This window comes from Mercenaria mercenaria, unplaced genomic scaffold (assembly GCF_021730395.1).
Source record: "Mercenaria mercenaria strain notata unplaced genomic scaffold, MADL_Memer_1 contig_518, whole genome shotgun sequence".
Taxonomy (NCBI): Eukaryota; Metazoa; Mollusca; class Bivalvia; order Venerida; family Veneridae; genus Mercenaria; species Mercenaria mercenaria.
The window spans coordinates 1,048-27,506 of record NW_026463396.1 but is presented as its reverse complement, the minus strand read 5'-3'; the positions used below and the strand labels follow the sequence as shown (position 1 = coordinate 27,506).

Here is a 26,459-nt window from a genome sequence, read left to right as displayed (position 1 = left end):
AGTACTCACTTTTTTTTTATTTTTGAGTGAAATTAATTTTTGCCTAAAATGTATGGAATTATAAGTGACCCTCAGACACAAAAATGATACATTTGTCTGACTAAATGTCTGTCCAATAGATTCACAATGTCTGATAACTGCAGTGATAATTTTATCAATACGTGAACATATACATTTTCAAATGAGCTGAATAAATTCTTTAAATTTTATATATAATTTGAAGCTTTCAGGCACACTAACACAATCTTTGACATTTCTTATTTTAAGTCGTTAAAGGTACTCTCGTAGTTAAAAATGAGCTGTTATCTGTAAGACTAAGAGGTAAAAATCTAGTTTAAGGTAAAATAAACTGCAAAATTCTATAAGTTATCAGTCATGCATGTTGTTAGATCTTGAGTTTACAGTAATGACGAACAAACTTGTATTAGGGGTGTAATTACCGTTTTTGACAGAATATGAAAATTTGTCCTCAGGTATAATACGTGTCAATTTCATGTTCAAATTGACATGTTTCTGTGATTTTTGTTGTAGAAATGATATTATAATTTATATCTAATGCAAACTGATGGTGATAAATAAATACCTCTACATGTGAAGTTTTATGTTAAAATAGGCTCTGTTTTGAGATATTTTTTTTTGTAATATAAATCATATCTCATATCTTGTGCAAACTGAATAGGATCAATAAATATATACAAGTTGAAACTGGCGTACATTTATGTATTGAAAAACACATATTTACATATGGAAAAAAACATTATATGAACAGATGTTGGATTAATTGATTTTATTGGAGTTTCTATTAATATTTATAGATAAAGAAAGGAATACACGGAACGATATAGGATAACAATAGGACTGTCAGTTGATTATATATAAGTGTACAAGCATTCTCATTTTCATCAGTGCTACCATATACAAGTACAGCTGATAACTTTATAAAGTTCCTGGACTAAACTCTATGTCAGATTGATTGATTCAAATTGATTTAAAAAGAAACTTAAGTGAGAAAAAATGTCTTGTGGACAAAAAGAAATGGATGATAGAAAAATTGCTTTGATTACGGGTCTTACAGGACAGGTATGTATATGACGAGCGTATTGTTTTTATTTTATATTTATAAGTCTGTCTGGGAGTCGCAAAATCCTGTCTGCGCATCTGTGCACCATTTGTCAGATTTTCAGTAAATTTTACAACAATGATTGGTGTGAAGTTCAGTTCTGCATATCTTTGGCAGGTTCTTCTTAGATAACAGGACTGGTGTATTTATTTAATAGAAATTGCCCCTTTAATGGTATTTCTTTGTAATTTTTTTCCCAGAATATGTCTCCTACTAGTATTTTGTTTGTGGTATTTGAAGGAAACCCTTTTGTGCATATTTTACTTATTTTAGTTGGATTGTTTTCCATTGAGTTCATTGAGTTATGGCCCTTTTAGTCTACATAGATGTTCTGGCTGAAAATTAAAAACTCTTTTCAGCACATCTAATACAAAATGCCACATCAGTTGTTGGTTTAGTTGTGCATATCATTGGCATCATGTAATAAGTCATTTATTTCAGAGTAATGCATATATGGCCATTTTCTTTTCTTAGTGAAAGTTACCTGGACTACCCTTATACTATTGGTTAGCTTTGAATGAAACATAGCAATTATCAGTGGCATATTATACAGGTATATTACAGTTTTACAGGATTATTTTTCACAGAGTTAAGGCCCTTTGATTAAAATTTAATCCTTTGGGCAGCATACATTTTTCTTCTTCAAAACCAGTTACATTTTCTGTCCAATCTGACTAAAGTACATCTCCTATTACGCTACGCATAGGATCTGACAACGAGCTATTGATGGCCTCGTTCTGACAGCCCTCCCGCTAGCTAATGAAAAGCTAACTTACAACATTCTGCAAGCTTTAAAAAGCCTTGGTTTTTGATATCAACAATTTTTATGTCGAAAGATATCAGATAGGCGGTTAGCTCAGTCGGTAGAGCACCTGCTCTGTAAGCGAGAGGCCCCGGGTTCGAGCCCTGGATTAACTGCAAATTTTTCTTACTCTGACATTCGAACAAGTGGTCCGATTGGTTCAAACAAAAATAGATTTGCGAAAATAAAAATAGCAGTATTGGAAATCCAAAATATACAGAAGACGAATGTGAATGGGTCGTTCTCAGATCTTCGTTTAGAAGATAAGTACTTTAGTCAGATTGATTTTCTGTCTTATCTACTTGAAACGTAATAGTCAGAATATTTGTGTCTACAAAGTATAGGTAAATTCTGAAACTGGGTCATCTAGGGGTAAAGACTAGGTCACTTGATCAAGTTAAATATATAAAAACTTAGTTAATACCGTATAGGCCGTATATTTTTACCTGATTTACATTAAATCTGAGTTGAATAATCTTTATAAATAAGGGGCCTCTGTAGCTGAGTGGTTATAAGGTCTCTGACTTAAATCAGAATTCTTCATGTGAGAAAGCCATCAAGCTGGCTTATGGAAGGTCGGTGGTTTTATCCAAGTTTCCCACTGTGATGAAATAATGTCTGGAGGGGCACCTGCATGAAAAGCTGGAAGTTTGCTATAAATATGACCTACAACTTTGTTGGTGGGACGATAAACACATCAAAAAACCCCAAAAAAGCAACAAAAAACTGTATAAATAAATGAAATCTAAGTCAATTTCAAAACTTTAATCTGGATCAAAAGCATATTCAGAATGTCAAATCATAGAAAACCTTGTTTACAGTACAGAGGCAATATTCTCTAGGTTAGAGACCACCAATTGTTTTCTCACAGACTTCCATTATAACATTATAGCGTGTACGGCCTTCCATAAATTGAAACCAGTATATCTAATCACATTTCTTTCAAGAATTATCTTAGTTCCACCAAAATATCAGACGAAAAACATATGAATAGTGAGACTTTATTTAAGTAACTTTTGTGTAAATGAGATGACCCCCTGTTTCGTTGTACATAAAATGATACACTTAAAATGTAGAAAATTTTGTTAAAATGTTTAATCAAATACTGTAAATGCAGTAAAAAAATTCTATTTTGAAAAAAAAATCACTTCTTGGGTTTGTTTACATGACTGACCAATCAGAATGGACAAACATTTCCTTATTCCCAGTAAGTTCACTGTACTTATAATATTGAACTGGTGGCCTGATCTACATGACACTTGGTCAGAATGTTTGTCTTTATGAAGTCTAGGTTTGGTACAGTTGTTGTTCATAATGGGTCATGGAAAGTCATTAGTTGATCAGTAGGTAGATAGAGGACCATCATGGCAATACTTGTTGCATTTAATGGCAACACTACGTGACATCAGATTCCCCCACCTTAGGCTGTCTTTAAAGTCAGGCTCACTCTTCTACTTAATCACCTTAAATTTGTAAACGTTTTTTTTACTCTGTATACAATAATAATTGTCAGGTATGTAATATTAAACACTTAAGATAGATCAGGATTTTATATTTGTACAGTGTAAATTATATTAATGTGAGTGTATGGAGTGCGACAGATGACCTAAGTTTCAACAGGCCTGAAACGTTGATAATTTTATGTTTAAAGAAGTTGTTAGAATTATTATTTATAATTTATTTCTCCAAGTTCAATTTCAGATTTCAAAAATAGCATTGTATTATAGCTAAAACTGATTTCTTCGATCAGAAGGTGAATTACAATTTAACCCTAACCATGCTAAATTTCTATAATGAACTTGTCCCTCTTCCAGTTTGGACAGTACCATTAACTGAATAGTGAACAGTGCAGATCATGATCAGACTGCACGGATGTGCAGGCTGATCATGATCTACACTGGTCGCAGAGGCAGAATCAGTCGTTTCCAGCATGGTAAGGGTTAATATGGGCAGGTTTTTGGCAGTTCAGTTTAGATGTTGAAAAGATCAATAGCCTGATGTTTATTTTGGTTTTCTGATATTCTGGAAAGAAAACAACTTATTTTTGTAAGAAGTGTAACAATTTGGTTTTATATCTATCTAAACACACAAAAAATAATATTTTTAAAGCCTTAATTGGTCTTGTTCTTATTTATGTAGATTTGGTTATTTTCAAGTCAGTTTTATTTTTCAGTTGCATAATCTGAGCATACTTTTTCACATTATTGAGAAATATGAAAGTTATCACACTTAAGTTGTTCATACTAATGGAGATAATGTTTTTTTCATTCATGTTTTAATTTTTTTAATTTGTGGGTCAGAGTGAGAAATAAGAAAGTTTTCACTGTTTGGTTTGCACATTATTTGAGATTAATGTTTTTTTTATTTCTTGAAAGTTTTAAATTTATGTGTCACTTTGATTTGTACTAATATTGATGAAAGTAACATCCTTGTAAATATTTCTATATCTACAGATTATATCATGACATGTCCGCCTTCAGTAGTGAAATCAAGTTGCGACATCGTATGAATGAATAATTTGTTTGGTCAGATTCAAGTGAAGTGAATAATTTTTACCACACCTTTCATCAAAAAGATTATAAAAATTATTGAAGTCATAATATGCATGATAATATATTTCGCCCATATCTGTAGGCTACACACCTATATATTTTATTGTGAGTAGATCTATTTCGTTACAATCAGTAACTATGTTCATCTGCCGTTAAATTTCTTTTCAAAGCACGTTTTCAGAAATCGTAGTCTATATGAAAATATTCTAATGGCATAGCCGTGATAGTGTAATTTACATAAAGTTGATATGATGTCAAAAATCGAACTAAATCATCATGATTATCAGAAAAGCAGTTGGAGATTAGAAAGTTCATTGAAGCGTTGAAATATATATGAATACGTGCAATTCATAAATGCAGTATTACAAGTCATATGTACCAGTTGTAGCAATTTTATTGTGGTTGACTAGGGTGTAGATTTGTTTATATGTTTACATCAAAGTAAATTTGCCAAGTCAAACTGCATTAAAATTTTGTCATTATTTCTCATGAAATATATCAAGTTACATGCTGACAGACATCGAAGATGTGACAAATTGTCAAAATAGCTTATTTGTTGCAGTGTTGTGATACTGTGTTGTGTCTTGGTGACTCACCTCCTCCATACTTGGCAGAAAATCAGCTACTTTATATTGTAGTGCATATAAGCAAATGCAGGGAATCTGCATTGTTCCAAACTGGCCACTCTTTAAGGAATGAATAATGGTTTTGTAGTTTTCATTTTGGTATGAAATACATGGGGGTGTTGAAAGTTCTGTTCAAATATTTTCATGAGTGCATAGCGCGAGTGAAAATATTAAAGATTTTCTCACTTTGAGGTGAGATATTCTATATTCACGAAGAACAAACAAATTTTTTCTTTATTTAATGCTTAATTACGTTGAGATATGCATTTTGCAACAATTTTTAATCTCAGCATGGGAAACAGACGCACAAAAACGAACATGACGTCAGACGTGTTGTGACATTAGAAAGATGCACAGGACATAAAGTTCCATTTTATTAGCTCGACTATTCGAAGAATAGTCTAGCTATTCTACTCACCCTGGCGTCGGCGTCGGCGTCACACCTTGGTTAAGTTTTTGCATGCAAGTACATACAGCCATCAATTAAAGGCATATAGCTTTGAAACTTATTTTTTCTTTTTCTAGGTCAATTACCAACCTCTCTGGGTCAAGTCCCATAACTCTGACATGTATTTTGAGCAAATTATGCCCCCTTTTGGACTTAGAAAATTTTGGTTGAAGTTTTACATGCAAGTTACTATCTCCAAAACTAATGCAGATATTGAATTGAAACTTCACATGTGTCTTCGGGGTTATAAAACTAGTTGATAGCAGCAAGTCCCATAACTCTGACCTTCATTTTGGCCAAATTATGCCCCCTTTTGGACTTAGAAAATTCTGGTTAAAGTGTTGCGTGCAAGTACATACAGCTATTTCTAAAAGGCATATAGATTTGAAACTTATTTTTTCTTTTTCTAGATCAATTACCAACCTCACTGGGTCAAGTCCCATAACTCTGACATGTATTTTGAGCAAATTATGCCCCCTTTTAGACTTAGAAAATTTTGGTTAATGTTTTACATGCAAGTTATTATCTCCAAAACTAATGCAGATATTGAATTGAAACTTCACATGTATCTTCGGGGTTATAAAACTAGTTGATAGCAGCAAGTCCCATAACTCTGACCTTCATTTTGGCCAAATTATGCCCCCTTTTGGACTTAGAAAATTCTGGTTAAAGTTTTGCGTGCAAGTACATACAGCTTTTTCTAAAAGGCATACAGATTTGAAACTTATTTTTTCTTTTTCTAGATCAATTACTAACCTCACTGGATCAAGTCCCATAACTCTTACATGTATTTTGAGCAAATTATTCCCCTTTTTGGACTTAGAAAATCCTGGTTAAAGTTTTGCGTGCAAGTACATACGGCAATTACTAAAAGGCATATAGATTTGAAACTTATTTTTTTCTTTTTCTAGATCAAATACCAACCTCACTGGGTCAAGTCCCATAACTCTGGCATGTATTTTGGGCAAATTATGCCCCCTTTTGGAATTTGAAAATTCTGGTTAAAGTTTTACATGCAAGTTTCTATCTCCAAAACTAATGCAGATATTGAATTGAAACTTCACATGTGCCTTCGGGGTTATAAAACTAGTTGATAGCAGCAAGTCCCATAACTGATATGCATTTTGGTCAAATTATGCCCCCTTTTGAACTTAAAACTCTTTTGATATTTAACCTTTTTGGGTAATATTTTCCTGCTTCTGGGACAATATTTCGAATAGTCGAGCTTGGCTGTCTTACGGACAGCTCTTGTTTTATTTCTTGCTGCATAACGTTATGAAATTCTCGATTAAGTAAAATAATTTGAATCGAGAAATATACTATAAAGAACGAAGTGCGACTACAATTTTCATTCTGTTTTAAGCAAATAATTTAAAATATACACAATGTACAAGTAGATCGGCAAAGCTATATCAGGAGAATACACTTCTTTGCAAATAAATGTCAGTTTCTGTGATGTTTAGCCTAATTGTCATCTTAAAGCTTCATACATGTATAAGCTTAACATAAGCCCTTACTTATTTTATATTAGCCTTTAGCGGGAGCAGTGGTATAATGGTTAAGGTGTAGGCTGCTCAACCTGGTTTTTCCAGGAAGCGGACTCAGTGGTTCAAATAAGCTTTAAGCTTTCATCACAATTGAGCTCAAATAAATTAGTATAAACAAAAGTAAGTCCTTGAAATGTTTGATTAATGACAATTATTTTCTCACTTTGCAGGATGGATCATATTTGGCAGAGTTACTGATCAAGAAAGGTTACGAGGTAAGAGTGTTACGATTCTTTCTTTTAGAATTTAATGATATAGGTTCAAATTAAAATCAAGAAGAGCATGACGTTGCATACATTCACTGGCTATATTAGAAAACTATGTTGAGTGATGTTAAACTTTCCATTAAATTGTTATCCCTTTTGTTTGACATGGATGGATACAATCATACAGAAAAAACACACATCACTTAACCTTTATGATGCTGGACAACATTGATTCCGTCTTTGCAACCAGTGTAGATCATGATCGGCCTGCACATCCATGCACATCTGCACTGTTCACTATTCACTCCGTATCCTTTTGGTAAACACCCCTTTTCACAGTTAATGGTACTGTCCAAATTGAAAGACGGACAAGTTCATTACAGAAATTTAGCAATGTAAGGGTTAAGGTGACAAGGGGATGAATACTAAGAATTCTCAAGTTATCTATGGTTTTGGGCAACCAAATATGGAAAATACAAGAAAAGACAGGGAACCAGAGTGCTGTGCCATTGGTACTTGAGTCAGTTTTTTACTGTGTCAGTTTCCAATTGAATATTTTTTCTGCATAACATATTGTCAGTTCTGAGCCTTGGCAGGGCATCTTTTATGTAGAAGTGATTTTAATTCAAGGCTATGAATAGCGAACAGTGCAGACCTGCACGGACATAAATCACTTGCCAGCAGCAGGCTAAAGGTTAAAGTGATGACTTTTTTTTGTTTGATAGGTACATTAATCTGGAGGCATGTACACACTGGTTATTCGGGTACCTACTCGTGTGAGCGGTACCACCCTCGTGTGATTAATGTACATGTAGGTTGTTTAGGGTATATAAAAACAATACCAACGTATGACACATATTTAAGAATGTTGAACATTTTAAAGACAGATTCGTCCGAGGCAATGCATTAATTCGCGCTGGTGAAAATATCAGTCCTCAATAATATTGATATGACTATAAAATTTGAAGAAATGTAGCGAAAAGTACGTATTTTGACGTTTTGAGACGTAATTTTCTTATTTCAAAGTTGAGATAACTGAATTTGCCACTCACCTTGGTAGAACTATACATACTCAACTACAAAACATTTGAATCATGTACCTGCAAGTTCTTTTTGTTGATAAACTTTCAATTATATGCATCCTGTTGCTGTTTTTGATGGTACCTCTGACGATGGGTGAAAATAAACAAAGATACCTACCCGTTTGCACATGGGTACCGTCCTCGTTATGTCAGTGAACATTTATAAAACTCCCCGCAGCGAATGCTTTCGCATACGGTACACTAAATAAACGCAATTGAAGGTAATTGCTTTGAGGATCTGGAAATAAGAACTGGAAATGTGATACCCGACATTTAGTCGATCTATTTGATTAGAATTTTAACTTTAAAGATGTAAAGAATGGGAGTGGACCGTGTTAGCAGTATTTCACCAAGATTAAATCTTCCCTCACACCCACCCTCTATTCTACGCATTCTATCATCTTTCCTTCTTGAAGTTCTTCTTTTTCTCCTTCAGTCTCATAATGAAAACGACCAAATTTGTCGCACACCGAGCAAAAGTGCTTATGTAAAGACCATTTTTTCTTCTTGAAAGGGAAAGTGGACCTTTTCTTTGGGCATGTATTCGTTTAGGGAAATGCTCCGGCTTCATAAATCTGCCTTTTATCGTATCTTGTAATATTCGCCTCTGTTCATAGGCGCACCCTCCATTAAGGTAGTGCTAATTAGGTGACTTGTTTACAAGTGCATACAATATACACTACTGTATAAGTGTCTTACAGGTGACTAACTGAAGAAACAGAAGCAGATATGGAAGTCTGGGTATCATATCGGTCATAATAGATCTAATACAAATATTTTGTAAGCTAAAAAATAGAAGATGGTGTACATTTAGAATTTACCAGGTTGAAAACATTGTTTTAACTGGCCAGCAAATAACTGCCAGTGACAAAAACCTGTCCCTACCTAAAAATTTGAAGTAGTTTCTGTACAAACAATGCTAACTTAAAACGAGTACTATCATTACTCTGAAATAAACGTTGAAATGACATTACATTTAACAGTTGGTTGAAAGTCATTTGGTATATATTTTGCTCTGTCCACAGGAGTCTGAAATTCTATCAATAAGACCATAGAAGTCTATCTTTACAAAAAATACCCCCTATATTTTATATATATAGGGGGTATTTTTTGTAAAGATAGACTTCTGTGGTCTTATTGATAGAATTTCAGACTCCTGTGCTCTGTCCAAATCAATGTAGGGACATTCTAAATTAAGAATATTGCGGAAATACACTGGTGAAAGTACTGACTGATTAACCAGAATTCAGCAGATCCAAGTTGTTCTAAAGATTCTTTTACATATGAAATCCAAGAACAATAATTTACATTTTGCTGATGGAGTCTATACATGAAACTGTAAAGTGTACAGTTTATCTTTTCTTGTTTACCATTTAATTAATTGTACACCAGTAGTTCAATATTCTGTTTCTAATTATAATATCTATTGGTAATAATTTGATAGACTTTGGCTACTCTTTACACAAGATTTGGCTTTATCATATATTGCATACTAAACAGCCTTAAAGACTTTCCCATCAATGCTATGCTGTATTAATTTATTCTATAAACACATACGATCGACAGAATCAAACGCTTTCTTGTAAACTACAATGGCACTATATAAGAGCAGATTGGTTTTTTATACTTTAACTTACTGCCTTTAGATTCATAATCACCATTTGCAATACAGAATTAGCAACAGACTCTAAGACAGGTAAGATTATATTTTGTTAAAGTTTAAGTATCAGACGAGCTGTAATAACTTTGAAATAATGTACAAATGGTTACCAAGAACAAGCAAAATTTCTTGTCGCTTTCTCTTTTTTTTTCATTTCCCACCATTATAGCTCTGCTTTCAACAGTTGGATGATAAGCAAATTGCTCGGGGCTTGAATTGCCTTCTAAACTTCATGCCCTCTTTACCGACCTTAATAGAACATCACTTTTTCCAACACCTATTTTTCATGAAAGTTCTATCATAAGTTAAAGTAACGATAAAAATAAAGAGGGAGCTGAATAGTTCCTAGTAAAATGCCGGTCAGTTGTGGTCTGCTACCCTAAAATCGCGCGTATATGCTCCTGTCCGCACAATAAACCCCCTATTTTCGGTTTCGATCTGCAAAACTTGTATGTGAAGTGTATAAACATATATCTTATCTCATTTCATGCATTATGTATTCCAGCAATAAAAAGGTGTGATTAATGCACTTGTTCTACACGAAGTTTCGCACAAAAAATGGCGAAATAAGGATCTGTTTACTATTGACTTCTTTCGACTACTCAAACGAAGCACATTTTCGACCGAATAACTGGCTTTATTCCTCAAAACGAAGTTAAACGTGGGTCGATCGCAATATTTGACAAAAATCATATCATTTCTGAACAAATTTAATTTTTGTTTTTGTTGCAAACATTTTGTACCCAATAACAACTTAAATAACAAGACAAAACGTACGGTCGCAAACTTTCAATTGAAAATGCACCTAAGAATGTGTCTATGTAGATGGATCTTGAAATCGAACTTGAAGAAATTATGTGAGAAGTTTTTCTTCGGATAGGCTGCTTACAGTAGCTGGTGGGTATAAAAGACGAAAGTTTTATCTTCATCCTAGCTGGTCATTGCATATTATCGCTAAATTTTAGAAAAGGGGTCTGCGTCAATGTAATGTTCATTTCAATAACGAGGATGGTATCCGCTGGATTGACAGAAACAACGAGGATGGTACCATGGTACATCGTCAGAGGTATCTTATTTTCTAGACACTGTCTTCGAAAAAATCGAGCTAATTTTACTGTGCTTCAAGTTTTTGTGAAATGAAAGCAATGGCTAATACACAGAATGCCTGCTTTTCATTTTCCTAACAAAAGATTCCTAATATAATCCGAAATAATACCATTAATCGTGAAAATATATACCATCGCCTTAAAATATCTTCATTTCCGCGACAAAAAACGTATTTTTTTTCACAGTTATTCAGATCATATGAGGTAGATATTTCAAATGGATATAGTTAAGGTATGATCTTACACATTTAATACTAAAACTTTTCAAATCTTCAGTAAAATACGGAATAATTATCTGTTATAGGTGTGAATTTCCTGTTCACAAACATGTACATTAATCACACGAGGGCGGTATCGCTCACACGAGTAGGTACCCGAATAACCAGTGTGATGTAACTGTAGTATAAAATATTCCATCTTGTCTTTCAGGTACATGGTATTATAAGAAGGTCAAGTTCATTTAACACAGGAAGAATAGAACATTTATATACCAACAAGGCAGCACACAGTGGCGGATGTAAGTTAACTGTATTACATTTCCATTGATTAGGGAAATATCCTTCTAGAATGGCTGTTTGCCTAGGTTAGTGGTCATAGGACTGCTAAATTTGAATCACTCTCACTGACAGTGCCTCCATGGCTCAATATTTAAGGTTGCTGTCTTTGAATTACTTGCTCCTTGTGGTGTGGGTTTGAATCTTGCTTGGAGTGTAGGTTTTTTTGATGTGTGGAAGCCATCAAGCTGGCTTATGGAAAGTTGATGGTACTACCAAGGTGCCAGTTCTAAAACATGTGTCATCCTTCTCCACATTAAAAAAGATGATAAAGTCTCCGTATGACCTACATTTTGTGTCCATGTGACCATGTGACTTGAAACCCAACAGAACAAACTTTCCATCATAGCTTCTGGCCTTGTAATGCAAAGAAAGTATTTAGCTAGCTTGTCAAATTTGCTTGCACATGATTGACATAATGGCAATTGGGGTCCCATAGGTTAAACTGGAAAGGCAATAGTATGACCATAATTTTCACTGCGTCTTAAAACTGAATTTCTTCTAAATAGTTTGGAAGATTTTCATAAAACTAAAATCATTTGTTTACCTGACCGAGATGATGTGCAAAGAACACAACCTAGGTCACGAGGTTTAAAGTGAAAGGTTACACTTCGAGGTTAAAGGTCACATAACATAACTTAATGTCACTAACCTCTTAGAAGATTTTCATTGAACTATTATCAGTTGTTAACCTCATCAAGACGACATGCAGAATGGACAAAGCAGGTCACTAGGTCCAAGATCAAGGTCATACTTTGAGGTCAAATGTCAGATAGCTTAAGTTTGTGTCTGCTCCATTTGAAAGATTTTCATAATACATGTACCAGCATCAGTTGTTTACCTCATCAGTACAATGTGCAGAGCCTGTGACCCAGGTCACTTAGTTCAAGGTCAGGGTCACACTTCCAGGTCAAATTTGAATTCTCCCTGAAAAATTTCCTTCAAATTACTGCATTAAATATCGGTAGCCACCAGTTCTATGTGGGTGTCAGCAGCCACTGTTTTTTTTTCTTGCCAAATGCATCTTCTCATTTAATGGTCAGACAATATTTTTTTCTACTCTATTCTAACTTGTAGTCAAAATGATGGAATCAGTTGTACCTTTTTGTTTTTGTTTGTCTTAAAATTCGAGAAATATTTTCCATTCAGAAATCCCATAGAACATTATTGACACTTTGGCCACATTTTATAGATGTATATTATACTTTCCACAGAAAATATTCGTACTTCTGAAAATCACTACCTGTGTTAAGTGGTCACCTGTCATAAACAACCAGTTTGAACTTTTTCTTTGACTGGTTGCTGAACACAGGTTTGACTATGTATGCCTCACTTGGGAATCAAACTCACAACCAAGCAATCTATGGGTCTGTCCTCTTCCTACTGAGCTAAACTGGCCGGAAACAGATAGTTATAACGATTTTACAAAATTGTATTTGAGAAAGATTCAGAATGCAAGCTGACATTTTATTTACATTTTATGATGATTTTAAGGAACTTTATTTTTGCTTTGTTATGGTTTTAAAGTAAACTTTATTCAATTATTTCTATTTCAGCTATGCATTTACATTATGGTGACCTAACAGACAGCACTTGTTTAGTGAAGATTATAAGTCAAGTACGACCTTCAGAGATATATAATCTAGGAGCTCAAAGTCATGTCAAGGTATGGTACGGAAAAAGTGTGTGTGGTTGCATTGGGGTGGGGGGCGGGGCACATGTGTGCATCTGCATGTGTGTGTTTTAAATTTAAATTGCTCCTAGTTACCCAGAGGATGAGGTTCTTTTGTATGAAGAATGGAAAGCACTCGTACACAGGAATGTACATGAAAAAAAAGTTTGATGGAGGAGTAGTGGTATTGAACTCTCTATTGCTGTATCTTGTGACTGGATCACAGTCTGCTGTCATGGTAACAGCAGGGTTCAAGGTTATTTTGTGACCAGTCTGGTAACTGCGGTTGCATTCTTAGCTATGTCTGTATCTTGCAAACTAGGATATGATTGGCTGTTTCAAGTACAGTCTTGATTATTGAATAGTGGAAACTTAATATTTATAGACTGGTCTCCAGTTACCTTGTGGCCAGGCCAATCAAACGAAAACACCAGTCAATAATGTAAATATATATGGTTTATTGTTTAAATCAAATATAAAACAATAGTTAATGCTGATTTGATATAATGTCACCAGCTGTTACTGTGAATAAAATTCTCTCTATATACAAGATTGTATGAATCAATCAAGTTATATGAACCAAAACAAGCTTTTGATTCAAAAATGCAATATTATAGATTAATGATAACTTTATATACTGCAGCTTTTCATTTTTTGCTTATTTATAGATTACAGAGCCAGGTAGGTAGTGGATAGGATGTCACTGCCATATCAAAATTTGTATGTGTGTTCCAAACCATAGTACACATTTCTCTGTCATAGCTCTTGTTCGTCATAGCTACACGTTTTTATGTTCCCCAAGGGAGGCATAGAGTAATCAAACTTCCATTAGTAAATAAGGTAGTTTGTAAGTCCAAAGCACTTTCATAGCAACTGCATTTAAACAATTTGAGGTCTTCCAGCTGTACTTTACACACATTTTTAGCTCATCTGATTTTTTGAAAAATGAGTTATTGTCATCACTTGATCGGTGTCAGCGTCGGCGTTGCCTGGTTAAGTTTTATGTTTAGGTCAGCTTTTCTCCTAAACTATCAAAGATATTGCTTTGAAACTTGCAACACTTGTTCACCATCAATAGCTGACCCTGTACAGCAAGAAACATAACTCTGTCCTGCTTTTTGCAAGAATTATGGCCCCTTTTGGACTTGGAAAAAATCATTTATTGGTTAAGTTTTATGTTTAGGTAAACCTTTTTCCTAAACTATCAAAGTTATTGCTTTGAAACTTGCAACAGTTGTTCACCATCATAAGCTGACTCTGTACATCAAGAAACATAACTCCATCCTGCTTTTTGCAAGAATTATGGCCCTTTTTGGACTTAGAAAACCATGGGTAGGACAATTTTTCTATTATACATAAAAATCAGATGAGCGTCAGCACCCGCAGGGCGGTGCTCTTGTTATGTTAATCATGATGAGATGTGTTACAAGTATGTCAGGTCAGAACCATCAAGATCTTGGTGACAGACAAAGACCATACTCTAAACCTTAAAGCCAACACACTGTCAAGGACTCCACTTATGGGAGAGGGTATTCATAACTTATTACTGCAAACTTTGACATGCTCAAGTCTTTTAACTTTTACAGGTATCCTTTGAGTTAGCAGAGTACACAGCAAACGTAGATGCTCTAGGTACGTTACGACTACTTGATGCAATCAGGACTTGTGGTATGTCAGACCAGGTGAAGTTCTACCAGGCATCAACAAGTGAAATGTTTGGAAAAGTTCAAGAAATCCCGCAGAAAGAAACCACACAATTTTATCCAAGATCTCCATACGGTAAAATTTACTTTGTAACTTGCTTCATTTTTCCAATACCTGACCCCAGAATTATAAAACAGAGTTTGAAGAGCAGTCTTAAGAATGCTGTATAGTCATTATAAATTTGGGCTAAGAAACAGTCAGTCAGGTACTGTAAGAAACAGTCAGTCAGGTACTGTAAGAAACAGTCAGTCAGGTACTGTAAGAAACAGTCAGTCAGGTACTGAAGTTTTTTCATTGCTGTAAAAGCACATGTTTTTGCTGGGTCAGAATTAATTAATTTTGGAATTTTAAACGTTAAATAATATTCGGGAGGTTTTAAATTCACGAAATTGTAAAAAAGCAAATCTGCTTGTTTCGGGTTTTTAATAAGTCTGGTGTAATAAAAGTTACACATCATAAAGCATTAACTGAAGACTGTCTAAAGATCAGTCTGTATTAATTGTACGGATGTTTTAACACCTCTAATTACCTGTAAAGGTTGACAACTCTATACCTGTAACAAGGACGGCTTCACATGCAATCTTTATCCAGGGGCAGAGATGTCTATGTATGTTACATTAATTAAACAAACTGCAAACACAAAAGTTATCATATCGTTCTAAATGAAACAATTATGTGGTTTGTTCTGTTTGTCTTAAAATTACACTATCTTATAGTTACTATGGAAACACTAAACATAGCCCGTTTTAGCTTGACTATTCAAAGAAGTTCTGCTCACCCTGGCGTCGGCATCACACTTTGGTTAAAGTTTTGCATGCTATCATTTAAAGGCATATAGCATTGAAACTTGTTTGGGGGTGGTATATAGGACTGAGCTTGGCGGTCGGTCGGTCGGTTGGTCGGTCCGTTGGTTTCCATGGTTTCCGGATGATAACTCTTGAAAGGCTTGACTGATTTAAATAATTTTTGGTACACAGGTGCAACATCAGAAATTACAGATCAGATTTGAATTTGGGGTTAGTAGGTCAATGGTCAAGGTCACAGTGACCCCGAACAGTAAAACGGTTTCTGGATGATAACTCATGAAAGGCATGACCGATTTAAATAATTTTTGGTACATAGGTGTAACATCATAAAATACAGGTCAAGTTCGACTTTGAGGTCTGTAGGTCAAAGGTCAAGGTCACAGTAACTCGGAACAGTTAAATGGTTTCCGGATGATAACTTGAGAACGCTTGGGCCTAGGATCATAAATGTTACACAGGTGTAACATTATGAAATACAGGTCAAGTCCTACTTTGAGATCAGTAGGTCAAAGGTCAAGGTCACAGTGACTCAGAACAGTTAAACGGTTTCGGGATGATAACTTGAGAACGCTTGGGTCTAGGATCATAAATTTTTGTACACAGGTGTAACATGATTCAATACAGGTCATGTTCGACTTTTAGATCAAAGGTCAAGGTCACAATAATACGAAAAAGTTAAACGGTTTCCGGATGTTAACTTGAGAATGCTTGGGCCTAGGATCATGAAAATTGATAGGGAGGTTGGTTAGGACCAGCAGATGACTCCTTATTATTTTGAGGTTAGTAGGTCAAAGGTCAAGGTCACAGTGACCTGGAACATTTTAACTGTTTTCGGACAATAACTTCAGAATGCTTAGGACTAGGATCACGAAACTTAATAGGGATGTATGTCATGACCAGCAGATGACCTGTAATGATTTTGAGTTCCAAAGGTCAAAGGTCAGAGTGACCTGGAACATTTAAACCTTTTTCGGACAATAACTTGAGAACGCTTAGGCCAAGGATCTTGAAACTTCATTGGGAGGTTGATCATGACCAGCAGATGACCTCTATTGATTTTGAGGTCAGTAGGTCAAAGGTCAAGTAAGTTCAGCTTTGACATTGGCTTAGTTCTGTGACAAGGCCATATTGTGGGGGTATAATTCATCACTTCTGTGACAACTCTAGTTTTTAGCTCGACTATACGAAGTATAAGGAAAGCTATCCTAATCGCCCCGGCGTCGGCGTCTGCGTCTCTCCGCGTCCCCACCTTGGTTAAAGTTTTGGTGCACTTTCTCTTTTTTTCAACTTATCTCTGTAATTACTTGATGGATTTGATTCAAACTTGAAATACTTATTCCTCATCATCATCCACATCATCTGACATAAGGGCCATAACTCTGGCACCAATATTTCATGAATTATCCCCCCTTTTCACTTAGATTTTCAGGTTAAAGTTTTGATGCACTTTCACTCTATCTCTGTTATTACTAAATGGATTTGATTCAAACTTAAAGTAGTTATTCAACATCATCACCCACATCTTATAACACAAGGTGCATACTTCTGGCACCATTTTTTCATGAATTATTCCCCCTTTTTACTTAGAATTTCAGGTTAAAGTTTTGGTGTACTTTCACTCTACCTCTGTTATTACTGAATGGATTTGATTCAAACTTAAAATAGTTGTTTAGCATCATCACCCACATCATATGACACAAGATGCATAACTCAGGCACAATTTTTCATGAATTATTCCCCTTTTTACTTAGAATTTCAGGTTAAAGTTTTATGCACTTTCACTCTATCTCTGTTATTACTGAATGGATCTGATTCAAACTTAAACAATTGTTCAATATCATTACCCTTATCATATGACACAAGGTGCATAACTCTGGGACCAATTTTTCATTAATTATTTCCCCTTTTTACTTAGAATTTTAGGTTAAAGTTTTGATGCACTTTCACTCTGTCTCTGTTATTACTGAATGGATTTGATTCAAACTTAAAATAGTTGTTCAACATCATCACCCACACCATATGATGCAGGGTGCATAACTCTGGCACCAATTTTTCATTAATTATTCCCCCTTTTTACTTAGAAGTTTAGGTTAAAGTTTTGATGCACTTTCACTCTGTCTCTGTTATTACTGAATGGATTTGATTCAGACTTAAAATAGTTGTTCAACATCATCACCCACACTATATGACACAATCTGCATAACTCTGGCACCAATATTTAATGAATTATGCCCCTTTTTGCTTAGGATATACTTATATAGTGTTTTAATACATTTTATCTTTACCTCTCTTATTACTTTAAGTTGATATTTTTGACATAGACACAGGCTATTGTGCAATATCTTCATCCACAATTGGAGTCATTAAACACTCCAGTGACAGCTCTAGTTTCCTCTGATGTGCCCAGTTTCACTATCCAGCATCGAAATAGTCGAGCGCGCTGTCTCCTGTGACAGCTCTTGTTTCTTTTACTAACCTCACTTAGTGAAGCTCCATATTTCTGACATGTATTTTGTTCAAATTATGCCCTCTTTTGGACTTAGAAAATCCTGGTTATAGTTTTGCATGCAAGTTACTATCTCCAAACCTGATGCAGATATTGAATTGAAACTTCATATGTGTCTTCAGGGTTATAAAACTAGGTGATAACTCTGACATGCATTTTGGCCAAATTATGCTCCGTTTTGGACTTAGAAAGTCCTGGTTAAAGTTTTGCATGCAAGTACATATAGCAATCATTTAAAGGCATATAGCTTTGAAATTTCTTTTTTCTTTTTCTAGGTCTATTACTTACCTCACTGGGTCAAGTCCCATAACTCTGACATGTATTTTGACTAAATTATGCCCCCTTTTGGACTTAGAACATCCTGGTTAAAGTTTTGCATGCAAGTTACTATCGCCAAAACTAATGCAGATACTGGATTGAAACTCTATAGATATTTTAAGATTTAGGGTAATATTCCTGCTTCTGGGACAAAAACTCGAATAGTCAAGCATTGGCTGTCTTACAGACAGCTCTTGTAAATATGGCTGTTTCACATGATGAGATTGCCTTGATTTGCATTATACTAATGGTTAATATTTACGCGAGGATTAATGTTTGCGAGGTGAGGGACCTCGCAAATATAGTGAAAATTAAACACCCGCAAAAATTCTGCTTTTACAGTAGTCTCCAAACTTAGTCTATAACCTAGGATTCAGTTGACCAATGAGAATACTGCATTCAGAGACCGGTCCTCAGACTCAGTTTTATAACCTTGAAGACAGATCTTAATTTTTTTATAACTGGAAATTCAAGTCTCCCAGTTATGTAGGTTCAGATATTCTATATTTACAAGAAGAAGTGGTAATTTTATATTAAGATTAACTTGCCATCTGCATGAACAGATGTTTCTCATACTGTAAATGTATTTTATTGGATAAATTCAGATACACTATACTTTCTTGTTCTTTACAAACTATATTTACATACAGATATTAGAATTGATCTGCAGTTCGCGTGTGAGAGCATTATCATTTGAATTTTGTGTTTCCAGCAGTATAAGGTCATAGTTGCAGCAGTATACAAAACAAAATCCACTCAAGTAGTTAAAATTTGTATTCACTATTAAACCATGCATGGAAAAGTGAACAAAAAGTGGCCTTTATTTGGCAGCTGTGGTCTATGGTGTTTAAAATATCTGAAATTGTTTAATCTAGAAACTTGTGGTCTTTAAAATAGATGAATTCATGTCTTTGGGGGGAAAAGCAAAATGTAGAAACTTTTCATGGTACTTGCAATTATCAGTATTTTTTTCAAAAACAATGAGTCCTACCAAAAAGTTATGAACCCTTCCTATTATACTCTGTCATGAAGAAAACACAGACATTACTGTTGAAGATTCTTAATATTATACTTTTTCGTGTTTGGTACCAGTAATTATCTCGACACATGCTATAATACAACAAATAACACAGGCCCTTGTGTGATATGGAATATTGTCAGCCTTTAAAAAATAATAACACCAAAGTCACTAGCCTACTAGACTGTGTTATTTATATAATGGTAATGCTTATGGTACGCATACTTACATCAGATAACAAATTGATTTACATGTTCTTTTTTTTCCGTCTAGGTGTGGCAAAGGTATACGCTTACTGGATCGTTATCAATTACAGAGAGGCATACAATATGTTTGCATGTAATGGTATACTCTTCAATCATGAGAGTCCCAGAAGAGGTAATGTTATAAGTAATCAGATCTGTATTGATGAAAATGCACACGTTTTGCAGCAGAAAAGTTGTGCACATTTATGAGAACAATATTTATTAGCTGGTAACCAGAGCACAAAATGCTTTGGGTTAGCTGTAAATTAATTGTAATCACAGTCAGTGTTCCGTCTGGTGTCATGATTTTCTACAGTATTGTTCAAGTTATTTCGATTTGTGAGAAGATCATTATTGCCAGAGCTCATAATAGAATAAAAGAGAGATGACCTTCTTCGAAAACCCTAGTCCGCTTTTAAAATAGTTTCACAAAAATGTCTTTGGGTCACCCTCTTTAAGAATTATTAAAAGCTATCTTGATTTGTCTAAAAAAAAAAAAAAAAAAAAAAAAAACCAACAGAAAAGTACCAGCAAAAAGAGAAAATCCTTGTCATGGGCATATCTAGACTTATCTTTGTGGTTCTATGGTAAATTTTGAAAATCTTCACCGCTGAATCTGCAGGCCAGTTTTCTTCAGCAGAAATGTTTCTTGTAAAACTTGTTTGGGATTGAATATAGGGTCATCATAGCTCTTTAGTTACATACACAGTAACTGTTACACTTTATTTTTATTATATGATAATCTTTTGCTCTAGACAGAGGCTAACAATGTTTATTTACCTGCACTGTCCAGAAGATTAGGAAAACACACATCTTATCAAGACAGAAATGTTAGATCATTTTTAGCTCATCTGATTTTTTTTAAAAGGAATGAGTTATTGTCATCACTTGATCGGTGTCGGCGTCGGCGTTGGCGTTGCCTGGTTAAGTTTTATGTTTAGGTCAGCTTTTCTCCTAAACTATCAAAGCTATTGCTTTGAAACTTGGAATACTTGTTCACCAACATAAGCTGACCCTGTACAACAAGAAACATAACTCCATCCTGCTTTTTGCAAGATTTATGGCCCCTTTTGTCCTTAGAAAATATCAGATTTCTTGGTTAAGTTTTATGTTTAGGTAAACTTTTCTCCTAAACTATCAAAGCTATTGCTTTGAAACTTGCAACACTTGTTCACCATCATAAGCTGACCCTGTACATCAAGAAACATAACTCCATCTTGCTTTTTGCAAGAATTATGGCCCCTTTTGGACTTAGAAAATATCAGATTTCTTGGTTAAGTTTTGCGTTTAGGTCAACTTTTCTCCTGAACGGTCAAAGCTATTGCTTTAAAACTTGGAGCGGTTATTCGCCATTACAAGCTGACACTGCACAGAAAGTACCATAACTCTGCATTGCTTTTTGCAAGAATTATGGCCCCTTTTGGACTTAGAAAACCATGGGTAGGACAATATTTCTATTATACAGAAACAAAAAAGTCAGATGAGCATCTGCACTGCAAGGAGCTGCTCTTGTTCTTGTCTTCCATTAATATATTTGCAAAATTTTCAGTGTTGATAGCATTATAATGTAACCTCACAATACACACGTGTATTTTGTCTTTTCTCTAGGAAAAAAAAATAACATGATCATCTACTGAAACAATAGGGTTATTATAACAAGACCTTTTTTGCAATGTTTTATTTGGCTCAAGTGGGTTTTGCCAAACCTGGAACCCATGAGGTGCTTGCTGTGGGTGTGATTCTACCTGGCAAAATACACAAGAGCCGAATGCATCATTGCAGGTCAAAGTTCTGTTTTAATGACCCTTTTATTATTGTACCCCCCGACAACAAAGTTGTAAGGGGGGGGTATACTGGTTTCAGGTTGTCTGTCTGTCTGTCTGTCCGTCTGTCCGTCTGGCCGTCTGTCCGTCTGTCCGTAGACGCAGTCTTGTGCGCACCATCTCTCCTTATCCCCTTGACAGAATTTAATGAAACTTCACACAAGTGATCAGTACCAACAGTAGTTGTGCATGGGGCATGTTAGGTTCTTTTAGAAAAAAAATTTGCAGAGTTATGGGACTTTGTTTTTTTGTTACTATACTATATACATAGACACAATCTTGTGCGCACCATCTCTCCTCATCCCCTTGACACAATTTAATGAAACTTCACACAAGTGATCAGTAACAACAGTAGTTGTGCATGGGGCATGTTAGGTTCTTTCAGCGACAAAAATTGCAGAGTTATGGGACTTTGTTTCTTGTTAACATACTATGTACATACAGTCTGCATATGCAATCTTGTGCGTGCCTAATCTACCAAACCCTTACACACAATTTAATGAAACTTCACACAAGTGATCAGTACCAACCCTAGTTGTGCATGGTGCATGTTACATTCTTTTAGATAAATATTCTGCATAGTTATGGGACTTTGTTTTTTGTTACTATACTGTATACATACAGTCCACATAATTATGCAGTCTTGTGTGCGTCAAATTGCTATGTACTGTGTCAGTGCATGCAGGGGGTACATTAATCACCTTTAGTGATAGCTCTAGTTGTATATATTTTTATTACATACATCTTTCTAGTGTTATTTCAGCCAGAATAAACTACAATTTTAGATGAATAAGGTTGAAAACTTTTTTGTAACAGTGAACTTCTTGATGTATAGAATGCCGAGACGCCATCATTACAATATTGTCGATTGAATATTTTTCCATAACTGTTGGGAGTTCAATATTTTTCCATATCTCTTGGGACTTGAATACAGGGTTTTGTATTTATTAGTGAAATACATACTGTTTTTGAGACAAAAAATCTGTAAATTTATAATAAAGTTTAGTCTTTCCACCCTGGGTAAGCAAGAAAAGATGTAGGTCTTATAGCTGGAATGCTGCATGTTTGCACTGAGGTCATAACCATGCCTCAAGTTGACACTGTTACAGATTTCTTGTGCAAGTAATGGTTTTAAAAGTCTTGAAATATATCTTTGTTGTTTCACATTCTGTTGTGTTAATTTGATGCGTTTCAAACGTCATTTCCTTTTTAAACAAAGATAAGACATTCTTCTTCTGCTTCTAGCATTTTTATGCAAAGATTAATTTGCCATCTCTTTTTAAGGGAGGTATCAGGGTATGGTTCTTCACCATTGATAGCCCATGTTGATTGTGCATCAAATTTGTGTGTTTTAGGAGAGACATTTGTGACAAGAAAGATAACAAGGGCTGTAGCAAAGATAACTCTAGGTCAGCAAAAGCTACTAGAGTTAGGGAACCTGGACTCTATGAGAGATTGGGGCCATGCTAAAGATTATGTAGAGGTAAGTATTTAGGTATTTTGACAATAACACCCTACCCACAAATCCAACTGTGCTAAGTTTTACATAGCTGGACCAGCTACCCCTTTCTTGCCTGTCAACTTTATGCTAAATTCAGAAAAGTCAGTGACAAAATATAGACTTGTTCCGTTAAATTGTCATGTCAAAATTACCTCTTTTTGTTTCAATAATTGAAACCAAGATGGGTAACTCTCCATGTAAAATACCAGAGGGGATTAGGGTTACCTCCCTTCTGCCAGCAGTCAGAGACAAAACACAGACTTGTTCCATTAAATTTTCATGTCAAAATTACCTCTTTTTGTTTCAATAATTGAAACCAAGATGGGTAACTCTCCATGTAAAATACCAGAGGGGATTAGGGTTACCTCCCTTCTGCCAGCAATACGATTCAGTTTTGTGTGGTAGGTCCAATTCATTTTAGTCAGACATGTTTATTTTGTACAACATATTGTACAATATTAATTTTATGACCATTCTGTTATATGTGTTGATCTGTTGTATCCAGATGCATGTTATATGCCTTGGATTGAAAATAAAACTGAAAACTGAAAATTCAAAGTAATTCAATCAAAAAGATGCTTCCATTGGATAGTCAACAAAGTCCCTAATAATAATAATGAATAGATCCTATTTTTCCCCATTTTTAGCACATTTGCACGTAAACTGGGGCCAGATGGGCATTATTTCACCAGTGGAATGTTTTTTACATTAAATAAGACACTTTCATGCTTATATTTGCATGTTTTCAAGTTGTTTCCTTGGAGTTGAAAGTAGGTTGTTTATTCTACGGACTGCTTTCTGAAATGTGGCAATATAAGGGTACCTGACTTAAGTTGACTTGCATTTCACTGCCTACTATTCAACACCCCTTTTTCGTTTCATTTTCCTGAAGTAAATGTATGGATGTCTTGTAGAAAATAGTTCAGCGACAGAGTGAATATCTGGAAACTGTTTCAAAATGGATCTGAAGTAGCTGAATTTTTTATGAAACAAAAACCAGTTTCTTTTCTTAGTATATAACTTTTAGGAATGTATAGAAAGAGTTTGCTCCCTTTTGTCTTAGGCATTAATAATATTTTGAGGAATTTTAGATTTTCAATACTTTTTTGTCATTTTCAGGCCATGTGGTTAATGTTACAACAAGAGAAACCTGAAGATTTTGTTATATCAATGAATGAAAGTCATAGTGTGAGAGAATTCGTTGTTAAAGCTTTTAAAAAAGTGGGTAAAGATATAATGTAAGTATAAATGTATCATCTAGGGTCAAAAACAAGGTCATTGATTCTTTTCATAGACAATAGATTTTATGTGTTTTACCTGATTAATATGAAGACTTATAAAAAAATATAGGCCTTAGAAAGATTTGATTAGAACATTTGCGGCTGGTTATTTTTAGCTCACTTGAGCCAAAGGCTCATGGTGAGCTTTTGTGACCGCTCAATGTACGTCGTGCATCCGTCAACAGTTTCTTAAAAAATCTTCAAAACCACTGGGCAGATTTACACCAAACTTCACAGGAATGATCCTTAGGTGACCCCCCTTTCAAGATCACCAAGGTTATTTTTAAGGTTAAAGTTTTTCGGCAACCTTTGTTTTTCTGTCATATCTTTGTTACTATTACTTATATCTTACTGTAATTTCAGCCCGCCTGCTTAGCTCAGTAGGTAAGAGCGTTGGTCTACGGATCGCGGGGTCGCGAGTTCGATCCTCGGGCGGGGCGTATGTTCTCCGTGACTATTAGATAAACGACATTGTGTCTGAAATCATTAGTCCTCCACCTCTGATAATTCATGTGGGGAAGTTGGCAGTTACTTGCGGAGAACAGGTTTGTACTGGTACAGAATCCAGGAACACTGGTTAGGTTAACTGTCCGCCGTTAAATGACTGAAATACTGTTGAAAAACGGCGTTAAAACCAAAACAAAAAACAAATACTGTAATTTCACATAAACATTGTCCAGCAAAACAAAGAATGTGCAGGGACTCGGCCCATTACACCCAAGGTAAAGGTCACCAAGGTGTTATACTTGGGTTATTTTTAAGGTTAATGTTTTTCCGGCAAGCTTTGTTTTTCTGTCATATCTTTGTTACTATTGCTTATATGTTACTGTAACTTCACATAAACATTGTCCAGCATACAAACAAAGTATGTGCAGGGGCTGGGCCCATTATACCCAAGGTCAAGGTCACCAAGTTGTTATACTTGGAAATACTTCCATGTTAAATTTTTTCGAAAGCTTCGTTTATAGACATATCTTTGGTACTTTTAAAGATAATGTCTTGAAATTAAAAATATCTCTTTATAATCATCATCTGCATGTTTGGTAACAATCCCCATAACCCTGATTTGTATTTTTGACCAAATTATGCCCCTTTCATACTTAAATTTTTTGACAAACTTCGTTTTCTGGACATAACTTTGGTACTATATATATATATATATATATATATATATATATATATATATATATATATATATATATATATATATATATATATATATATATATAGACATAAATTCATTTTACTGTCAAATCACTGAATAGTGGAGCGCGCTGTCTTACAGACAGCTCTTGTTTATTTTTCAGTTTCTTTTATCTAGATTTACTTGATGATGACTTGTATCATTCCTACACTCCCCCACCCCCACACTCCTGACTGGCACCCCTGATAATGTAATATGAAAGTTAACTTAGTCTTGCATTGTCAGCAGTTTACTACATATTATGACATTACAGTATGACACTAAGTAGTGGCACCAGTCTGTACATATTTAGTTGTTTCTATTTATAGATTAGAGGTTTCTTTCTATTTTTAGATGGGAAGGTGAGGGTAAGGATGAAGTAGGAAAGGATAAAGCTACAGGAGATGTCCTAGTCAGAATAAATCCTAAATTTTACAGACCTACTGAAGTGGTAAGTACTACCTTAGAAGAATTTGTTTTGTGTGTGTTTGGTTTAATGTCACACTGGCACAGTTACAGGTCATATGGTAACTTTCCAGCTTTCCATGGTGGAGGAAGACCCCACGTGCCCCTTCGGGCCTTATTTCATCATAGGCACCTGGGAAGAACCACCGACCTTTAGTACGCCAGCTGGATGGCTCCCTCACATGAAGAGTTCTATGTCTCAAGTGAGGCTCGAACCCACATCAGGGATAGGCAA

At 35.0% G+C, this 26,459-nt stretch overlaps 1 protein-coding gene across 1 annotated transcript; it reads left to right on the top strand.

Annotated features, from left to right (window-relative positions):
• Window positions 1-588: 588 nt before the first annotated feature.
• On the top strand, window positions 589-26,210 carry LOC128554548 (GDP-mannose 4,6 dehydratase-like; the record flags this gene model as incomplete). Its single annotated transcript, XM_053535817.1, has 9 exons — window positions 589-1,080; window positions 7,266-7,310; window positions 11,579-11,666; window positions 13,260-13,369; window positions 14,962-15,154; window positions 20,001-20,105; window positions 23,151-23,278; window positions 24,416-24,534; window positions 26,114-26,210. Coding segments are annotated over exons 1-9 (951 nt in total), but the record flags the coding sequence as incomplete, so codon positions are not given.
• Window positions 26,211-26,459: the final 249 nt, after the last annotated feature.